We start from the raw sequence: 9,532 nt of genomic DNA on the forward strand, positions 1-9,532 counted from the left end.
CCCTCCAACACCCCCCTCCTTCTCTCTTCCTCACTCCTCCTTCGCCCCCCTGCCCTCCTCCCTTCGCCCCAAGCTTTCCCCAGGCTCTCAGGAGCAACCCGCCCCCCGGCGTGTCCCCCGTGGGGCCGGCCCCCCCGCGCCTTCCCCGGCCCCGCCCGGGCTCCTCATGCCAAGGCCTGTCGGGAGAATCCCGGCCGGGCTGCACATTCCCTGCCCCGGGCGAGCTGGCCTGGGCCTCTTCATCATCTTGTCTGCAGCGGGACCCTGCGCACCGGGCCCTCTCCCCCTCCCCCACCACCCTCGCAGGCCGGCGGGGCCCTCGGGGCAACAAGGGGCAGAGACCACCCTCTCACCTCCCTTTACTTCTCCAGCTGTCAGGACCTCCAGGGGTGCGGCCCGGAGGGGTACCCTCCTCAGGGTTATGGCTTGGAGGGGCACAGCCGGGAGGGGCACGTCCCAAGAGGGGCAGCCTAGGAAGGGGTTCAGCTCGGAGAGGTGCAGGGTACGGGGCCTCCCAGAGGGCTACATCCTGGAGGGGTCCAGCCCTCAAGGGATACATCCCAGATTGAGATGCAACTTGGAGGGGGGTTCAGTCGGCCTGGAGGGATCAAGCCCTCGCGGGGTACATGCTAGAGGGGTTCAGCTATGAGGGGTGAAGCCAGGAGGGCTGCATCCCAGGGGGTTACATCCTGAGGGGTCCAGCCCTCCAGGGGCACATCCCAGAGAGGCCCAGCCGGTGCTTCCAGCCCTCGAAAGGGCCAAGTGAGGCTCTGGGGCAGCCACCGGCTCCGGCCCAAGCAAAGCTCCCGGGAAGGCTGCCGGCCTGGGTGCTGCCGACGGCGAAATTTCCCCGGGGCAGGGCTGCGCCCCGGGACCCGCTGCAGGAACGCTCCGGTCCCCGGACACGGCCCTGCCCCAAACCCCTCTGGCCCGTCTGGGAGACGGCAGGAGACAGTCCCGGGCGAAATGTCGCTGGCGCCAGTGGGCGGGGGCGGGGGTCGCCTCTGGGCTGCTGCCGGCAGCGCTGAGTGATGCATGGCTTCGTCGAGCAGACTGGCAGGGGCGATTTTGTTGTAGACGCGAACGGGGACCAGGGACGGGAAACAAGGTGAGGGGGGGGTTGCCGGCTTGCGGCAGCAGTTGCAATGGGGAGGGGGTGGAGGGAACACAGCTCTCCCCCCTCAGCGAGAGCCGGGGTCCGGATCGACACCCCCAACCTCCCCCGTCCCCAAAGAAACTCAGCGCGAGCACCATGGAAACAATAATTTATTTAAATAATCTCTGCTTACTGTAAAAGAAACATTAAAGAGTGTTTAAGTTTTCCATAATAAATAACCAAAAATACCCTTTTTTCATTGTGGTTTGCTTTTTTTTTTTCTTTTTCTTTTTTTCTCCACGACTCTAGACATCAAACGGCGCAGGGGCAGGAGCAGTGGCTGGGTTGCCGGCGGGGGGGCGGAGGGAAGGAAGGGCTCACGGCGGCTCGACGGCCGCCCCGGGAAAGCCCCGTTGGGGCACGAAACCCACCCGGTGGCATCGCGCGGGCGGGAGCCCCCCCGCCGGGGGGAGCAGAGCCGCACCGGCCCCGCCGCTGCCACCGGCCCCCCTTGCCGGACGGTTTCGTTCATGACTAAAAAGTATAACTTCAACACGGGAGGCTCTTGTTTTAAATCTACATATAAAATTATTTATATTTTTTTAACGTTTTATTTTTGAATCCCCAACATCAAAGTGAGGTCCATCCGCAAAGGCACCTATCAACTTTAAAAAAATAAAAAATAAAGTTAACCAAAGTTCTGCACCGGTGGTTCGATGAAAATGCCGGGGAGGAGGAGGAAGGACGGAGCGCGGGAGGTGGGTTCTTGCTCCGCAGCGCGGGGATGTTGGCGGCGGGAGGGCGGACCCCGCGGGGCCGCGCGCATACGGGCTTCACCGCCGACGGCGCGACGGGACGGGACAGGGCGTGGAGCTGCGCGGTTCCTCCCCGCCGGGACGGCCGGAGCCGGCTTCACCAAAGCACCAGTGCTGCACCTCGGTGCCCCGCGGCCGCCGGGCGCGGCGCCGCGGGCTGCAGTCTCTGCGGCGCCTAGAAGATGCCGCCGCCGCCGTGGTGGTGCGGAGGCTGCGCCGGCTGCGGGAGGGGGGCGGCCGCCGGCAGGTGCGCCGGGCCGCCGGGCGCCGGCGGGTACCACGAGTAGCTACCGAGGAAGGCGGCGGCGGGGCTGGGGCTGGCGGTGCCGCCCGCCGTGCGCGGGTGCGGAGCGAAGTCCCAGGCGGGGGGCGAGGCGGGGGGCGGCGGCGAGGCGCTGCGGCGGGGGGGCGGCTCCGCCGGGATCTCGCCGCTCTTCCACATCTTCTTGAACTTGGAGCGGCGGTTCTGAAACCAGATCTTCACCTGGGGGGAGAGGGGTGTCAAGCGGCCGCAGCCTCCGCGAGGCCGCCCGCGGCGGGTCAGGGACGAGCAGCAGCTCTCGCAGCCCCGAGCGCTGCGGGCCGAGCCCCCTCCCACGTCCGCACCCGACCCCGCGGAGGGCGGGCGGCCCCGGCGCGGCACGACGTGCCCGGGGCCCCGCGGCGGGGGAGCCCTACCTGTGTCTGGGTGAGGCCGAGGGAGGCCGCCAGCTCCGCTCTCTCGGGCAGGGCGAGGTACTGGGTTTTCTGGAAGCGCCTCTGCAGAGCCGCCAGCTGGAAGCTGGAGTAGATGGTCCGGGGCTTCCGCACTTTCTTCGGCTTCCCGTTCACGATCCTGATCTCCGGCTCGCAGTCTTCCTTCTCTGCTGCGGCAGAAACGGCGGCCCCGGTGAGAAGAGGCGTCCCCACCGCCCCGGGCCCAGCCCGCAGCGCGGCATCACCACCCGCCCCGTCGGGGCGGCGACGGGCGCCCTCCCGGCCCACCCCGGGTCCCGAGCCCCGACCGCCTCCCTCGCCGTGCCTGGCGGGGCCTCCCGGCTCCTGCGAGCCGCGTCCCAACCTCGCCCCTCCCCGGGGCTCAGACGTACCGGAGTCGTTGTTGGCCGGAGAGGCCCTGCTGCCGTAGGGCCCGTAGGAGCCGTAGGCGGCCTGGTAGCCCAGGTCGTAGCCGGCCTTGGCGGAGTAGGGGGCGGTGCCGCCGCCCGCGTAGGGGTAGGAGCCCACCGGGCCGTAGGGCGGCCCGCCCGCCGCCCCGTGCTGCTGGTTGGTGTAGTAGCTGCTGTCGGTGGCCGTGGAGACGGGCAGCGTGGGGGACTCCTGCGGCTTGTGCAGGCCGCCGTGCTGGTGGTAGCTGCCGGCGGAGATCTGGCTGGCGTGCATGTCCGGCACCAGGCTCTCCAGCACCCCGGTCATCCCGCGCCCCCGCCCGCCGGGGCACGGGCCGCCGCCGCCGCCCCGCGGCCGTCCCCACCGGGGAGAGGCAATCAGGGACGCGCCACCATGGTCGCCGCGCTGCGCTGCGCTCCGCGCCCGCGGGGCCGGGCCGGGCCGGGCAAACCGCGCTCCCGCCGCCGCCAGCGGGACGGGCTCTGCGGCGCCGCGCGCCGCCGGGACGGCATTTAACACCGGTCACGTGGCGCGGCGCACGTCACCTAGCAACAGCCAATGGGGCGCCCGGCCACCCCGTATCCCCGCGGGTTCTCGGGGCACGGGCACGAGCTGGCCGCGGGGTCGCGCCCGGCGTGGGGCTGCGCGGCGCCACGGCCGCCCCGGCGGCGACGGGACCGGTTACCGGGACCGTCCCCGGCCCCGTCGTACGGTTCATTCCACCGTCCCTCTTCGCCGGCGCGGTCCGACGGGGCGGTCCGGCCCCCCCCGCTGGCGAGCGCTCGGGTCTGCGACTCGGCCCGGCCGCTTCTATCGCCCTGTGCCCGGTGTGTGCCCCCGCCCGCCAGGGAAAGGCCCGCGGTGTCCGTCCCGTCCCTCTGTGAAGGCACAGCCCGCGCGGGCGCTGCTGGCGGCGGGCGCCAGTAGGACGGCAAGCGGCGGGCGGAGCTGGAGGGGGGGCCTCGCGGCTATTCTGGCCCCGGCGGAGCGGCCGCGTCGGGGGTGTGCGGCACCCCCCTCTCCGTACCGGGCTGGCAGCGCTTTCCCGCGAAACCTCGCAACGTCACGCGCGGAGCGGGGACGCTCCGTCCGGTACACACGCACATGTATTTTACAGCACGGCAGCTGCTGGCGGCACCCGCGGAACGTCCCTCCGCGCGGCGGCCGGTAACGGCGCGTTGTTGCGACCCGGGCACGACAGCGGAACCGGCGGAGCCGGGCACCCCGCGCAGTCGCCCGCCTCCCTGCCCGGCCCGGCCGGCCTGCGGCTGCACCGAGAGGGGCACCGGCCATCGAGGCTGCTGTGGGGCGGGCGGCGCTGCCCTGGGCCGCCCTCTGCCGGGCGGCAGGAACGGGCGGGCGGCCGCGGGCAGCCGGCACGACGTCTCGGAGCCGCGGGGAAACGGCTTTGAGCTGATGTTTATGTTTGTATGTTATTTTCTCTCGGCCGACCGCCTCGCCGCGGAGCCGAGCCGCTTGCCCGGAGACGCGCTTCTTTCGCGGGGCGATGCCCGATCCCGGGGCTGCGGGGGCGGGGCGGGAAGCTCACGGGTGTTCAGCGTGGGCCCCCGCGGAGAGGGCAGAGGGCGGCGGCGCTGGCGTGGGGATGGCAGTGACAAAAACGAGGGGGAAAAAAGAGACTCCGGCCGCCCCGGCGTTATTTGCAAAGGGCCGGGGATGGGCGGCCCCAGCGCGAGCCGCGGCGCGTGCCCCCTCAGGACCCCCCGCGCGCTGGGCGCGGCGCCCGCTCCCTCACGGCGCAGGTGCCGGTGCCGGCCGTCCCGCCCCCGCCGCCGGCCGTCTTCGCCCGGGCCGCGGCCCCGCTGCGGTCTGTTTGAAGCGGGGCGCGGCTGGAGCCTGTCCGTCTGTGCCCGGCGGGGCGTCGGCGCGGCGTCGGGCGAAGGTGAGCGTGGCCGGGCCGGGCTCCCGTGACGCCGGCGGTGGCAGGTGCCCCCGGTAGTGGGGCCGCAGCGGGCGGGGGGCCCAACCGGGTCGGCGTTAAGCCCGGGGTGCCTCCGGGAGAACCGGGGGTGGCACCGCCGGTAACCTGGCGCCCGGCCCTGCCGGGGCGAGCGGAGCCCGCGGAGTCCCGGGGGCGGGCCGGGAGAGAGCAGCCGCGGCTGCGGAGACGGCCCGGCGGGCCGGCGTGCTGCTGGCTGTCTCGGGCATAGTTGGTATTTAACGCAAAGGAAGCTGGCTTATGAAACCTGCTGTCCCAAGCCGCGGCGGTGCGGTGCGTGCCCGCTGCTGGAGGGGGCCGGCAGGCTGGAGCCGCCGGGGGTGGCGGGCGGCCGGCTGCCCTTCGTCAGTCACGCTTGGAAGCAGGCGAAGGAGTAAGATAAAAACAGAAAAAAAATGGGAGAAAGGCCGTGTCGCCTTACATTATCTCATTCTGAGGGCTTAATAACGCAAAGGACTTTATTGGAAATTTGTCTTGCTATGTGGCAAAACCCTTTTTTTTTAAAAAAATAAATTAAGTGTTTCGGTGCTGTATAGCCCCATGCTTGTGCATGGTGGTTCAAACAAAAAGTTAAGGCATGGTTTTGTTTACTTCAGTTTATATGAATAGCCTGCATTATGCAAGTCGTTCCGCATAAGTTAGCCCAGGGCTCGAACATTTAAGTGAATTGTCACATGGTAGCTGCTCCAGTCTTACAGCTTTGTTCCTGCAATTTGTTCTGGTGTGTGGAGGCCCAGGCTGTGCTGGAGTGACTGCGTGGGAGTTACACATATATTCACACAGCTGATCTTGTAGGTGTGATTTTATTATTTCTCATTTGCCTGAACTTTGTTCGTAAGGTGGCTGTTTTAAACACCAACTTGAATAAATAAGGGCATGACACCTTTGAAGGTGAGCAGGTGCAGGGGGGAAGACATCAGGTGGAAGTGAGGGAGGGCAGGCTGATTGTACTAGATAAGAGACAGCTCGACTAGACTACTATGAATCTTTTAAAACATGCTCTTCTGAATTGGTCTTGGTATTAGCCAAGGGCCAGCCTGATGCCATTATTTATGTGGTTTTGTGTTCTCATGTTGATAGCTTTAATTCTACTTATTTTTGTCTCTGCTTTGGGAATTGTGGATATTGTGTGGCTAGGTAATTAGAAAAGACCCAGGAACAATGGGGCATGAGGTAGAACTTCAAAGGAGAGGAGGCGTGTTTTGTATACTTGCTATCACTGCTCTGCAGTCTTGCTTGGTTTTGGTGTAGTAATCATGTTACTATTTATGGCCTGTGAGAAGGAATGTTTGGGTGATGCAAAATATGTATCTTATGGACATTAGTCGTTCAGTTACACATGGGAGGGAGGTGCTTGCCTTCTCGTTGCAGAGCAGTTCACTGTTCAAAAGTTTTGGTTGTGAGGTTTATATGAATGTACAGCACTTTTTGCCAGAGGCTGCAAAACTGTTGATTGGGCTTTGTTGTTGACTTTTTTGTTTTAAAACCTCGTGCAGCTAGGACTGTGGACATACTTTGTTTATCGAGTATACTAAACGGTGTGTACAAACACAAGAAAGGACTATCAGTCTTCAAAATCACCATGTCTCTAGCTCATCAGTTTGTAATGGCTATAGTAACTCCTGCCTGGTATGTTTGTTTTATTTTTTATTAACTGTTACTTCTGATTCTCTTCCTGAAACAGACTTCACCTGAGGAAAAATATGAAAGCACTTGGATGCTACATCCTCAGTCTTTATATAAGGTATAGATTTAACCTAGGGATCAACAGGGAAAGTTGTTCCATGATGTTTTAGCTCAAGTTTGACTTGAAGACAACCACATTCAGTATTAAGAGATTAATTTTTAATCTGCTGTAGTTGTTAATATTATTTTATTCATTATGATCCACAACTGCCTGAACCATTTCACTTATTTTATTGGGAATGTGATGAATCTTGGGGAAATGGGCCTGTTATTTCTGATAATGCTGCAAAAAAGTAATTGGACAGCAGTCCCTACTGTAGTGGCACACAAACAAGTATGGGTTTCTTTTCATGGTTGTGGAAAATGCTTTCCAGTGGATTTGTGGTGATACACTGCATGGTATAGTCCTGAGGGTTTCCCTTTCTAATAGAAGGGTCATTTAAATAATGTGCCAGATGAAGCCAGGAGGAGGGTTTATGTTTGCATTGTACCTATGAGATCTGATATTACACTCTGGAGTAATGGTAACAGTTAAATCTTCCTTTTCCAAGGGATTAAGCATATCAGCTTTTAGGGAATTGTATGAATCTTTTCAACGCCCATCCAGAAGCTGGCTACCTGCTATGCTTAGTTTCAGAATCTAGCGTTATAATTTTCTTCTCTAAAAACTGTTTATTGTCTCATCCATCTGTGCCTCCAATTACTTCATTCCAAAAATCACAAAACGCTTTTGGGAAGAATATGCCCCCTTGTGTGGCTTCCCGAGTTTGGGTTTTTTTTTTTTCTTAGCTTCTTGTTGTAAACAGCTTAGACAAGCATGATAAGAGAGATGGGCTCTGTAAAATCCTTTTCAGAGTTGTTTACTAAGCTGTCATGGCCCCAGATTATCTTTCTCGGTGAAGATTCGCTGGCAGCTCAGCACCTTTTAACTGGAAACCTTTGCAGACTGGAGCACAAACTGTGCTTTTTAATAGTGAATTAGTCTGGTGGTGTTCAGCACAGGTGTTTCTCATCTGTTTCCTTGTGCTATATTGAGGAAGTACACAGCCTGATACATTGGAGTGAGTAACACCAGCATGCTCTTGGGTCTAATTATTGCTACAGATGTGGGGTGAAGGAAGGAGGATTTGTGTGCAGAGTGTGAAGGCAGTAAGGCAGCAGTCCTCCATGTGGGGCACATGGGTTTTGGGAATAAAGCAGAGCACACCCAAGCAGTCTCTCTTGCCTCCTTTATGGCTGTGAAATCCCACCCAGTGCTTAAGCAGGGCTCTTTAGGCTGTTCTGACCACCTCTTGTGTTTCCAGATTATTACTTTTTTTCATTACCATCTGTGTCATAAGTAACAGCACTGACAAAAGCTGTATGCTTTTTTCTATAGAAGGGGATTGGTAGAACAGCTAGAAGGTAACCTTTTTAGTAGTGCTATATGGGAATGTTAACTAGCCATGGGTTAGGCAACCATGGCTGCAGGTACATGTACACTCTGGAGCTGGTGATTCCGAGTCCACTTTATACTGGATTTGAGCAAACTCGGGTTTAGCCCACAGGTAAATCTTTGTTGAAAGCGTTTTGCGTGTGAATATTTAGATGGAAAAAATACGTAGTAAGATCATATGTGAAAAATACTTTCAAGATGAATCATTAGGTAATTTCTAATATTGCTGTAGATGACAAGTGCAAGAGAAGCTGAGAGGCGTATTTTGTGGGAGCAGATTTAGGCTGAGTTGGTAACTTGTATTATTATGAACTCTTGTTTTCCACAGGTAGTGGAAAACAGATTTATTTATTTATTTATTTTCCCCTTGATTGTAACATCTGTGCAACCTTTACCTGTGCAGTCCAAGTACAGTTTAAGCAAACTGTTTAACACTGAGAATAAGCTAGACTGCTTTGGTTTTACTTTATAATAAAATATTATTATATTTATCAATAAAATATAATTATTAAGGGTTCAATTTAGTGGACAATGGTATTTGGAGCTGAGAAACACTCTGTCACCTCAATGTGCTTGGATGAGTTTTGATTTGTAGTGCCAGTGTAGTTTCGTCTGGAGCATGTTGCTTGAGCTGACACCTCCTCTGACTGGCCAATAAGGTCTGTTCATGCTGGAAAACATGAATGTCTTGCTTGGAAGGATGGAATGTTTGTTTTGCTTTAAAGAAGATATGCTCCAGAACAGACCTCCTAAGTGGATTATACAGCTGCAACACACTTGGGGCAAGTCCTAGGTGGCTGCATTTCCAGCTGGAATACCATACTAAATTGACTCAAACTGCGGGCAATGCAGACTGCAGAGCCTCTTCATGGGAACACTTGGACATATGCTCCAGGATTTGGCAAGGGCTCTCCCTAGTCTTCGTAGGCAGCTTAAGCAGAGATGGTGAATTGCTTGAAGTAAATTTAAAATAAAATCTTTTCCTGTAGTGAGAAAATATGCACATAAAATCACAAAAAGTAATTGTACTTGTAGTTAATTTTAATTTTCTTTTTGTTTTTAAAAGTGGTAAAGTCAGCATGGTCAGAGGTGAGTGAGTTGGGATGACTTGTGAAGCCACAGCTGTCCCATGAACTGGCTGGGGGACCATTTTTTTGAGCTGTATAGCTGAAGTCTCTCGTGTAAGTATGAAAACAGAGGGAGTTTGGGGCAGTGAGTTGTTTGTGAGGAGCATTCAACCTCATAGTCTGCACACATATCTATCCTGAAATTGTTCCTCGCTTGGAGGGAAGGGGATGAAAAGAACTCTGTTCAGATTCACAAAGAGTTACTGGCCTTTTGTTTCCTTGTGGTTGCTTAGCTTACAATATTGGCAGGTGCTTTACACATGTATTTCATCTGAGAGTATTTTTCCTGTTGGCAGAATGCCTAGA

General features: G+C 57.8%; 1 protein-coding gene across 1 annotated transcript; it reads right to left on the reverse strand.

The window, feature by feature from the left end:
* Positions 1 to 2,086: 2,086 nt before the first annotated feature.
* On the reverse strand, positions 2,087 to 3,324 carry DLX2 (distal-less homeobox 2). The gene is made up of 3 exons (XM_037398705.1): positions 3,000 to 3,324; positions 2,590 to 2,777; positions 2,087 to 2,395 (listed from the first exon to the last, which is right to left on the reverse strand). The coding sequence occupies exons 1-3, from the start codon at positions 3,322 to 3,324 to the stop codon at positions 2,087 to 2,089; spliced, it is 822 nt and encodes a 273-aa protein (XP_037254602.1).
* Positions 3,325 to 9,532: the final 6,208 nt, after the last annotated feature.

The sequence above is a fragment of the Falco rusticolus genome, chromosome 8 (genome assembly GCF_015220075.1).
Source record: "Falco rusticolus isolate bFalRus1 chromosome 8, bFalRus1.pri, whole genome shotgun sequence".
NCBI lineage: Eukaryota > Metazoa > Chordata > Aves > Falconiformes > Falconidae > Falco > Falco rusticolus.

Coding starts and splice junctions, on each gene's coding strand:
- DLX2 (XM_037398705.1), bottom strand. CDS start 3,324: ATGACCGGGGTGCTGGAGAGCCTGGTGCCGGACATGCACGCCAGCCAG. Junction 2,778..2,999: donor TCCGGCCAACAACGACTCCG/GTACGTCTGAGC, acceptor TTTCTGCCGCAG/CAGAGAAGGAAGACTGCGAG. Junction 2,396..2,589: donor TCGGCCTCACCCAGACACAG/GTAGGGCTCCCC, acceptor CTCTCCCCCCAG/GTGAAGATCTGGTTTCAGAA.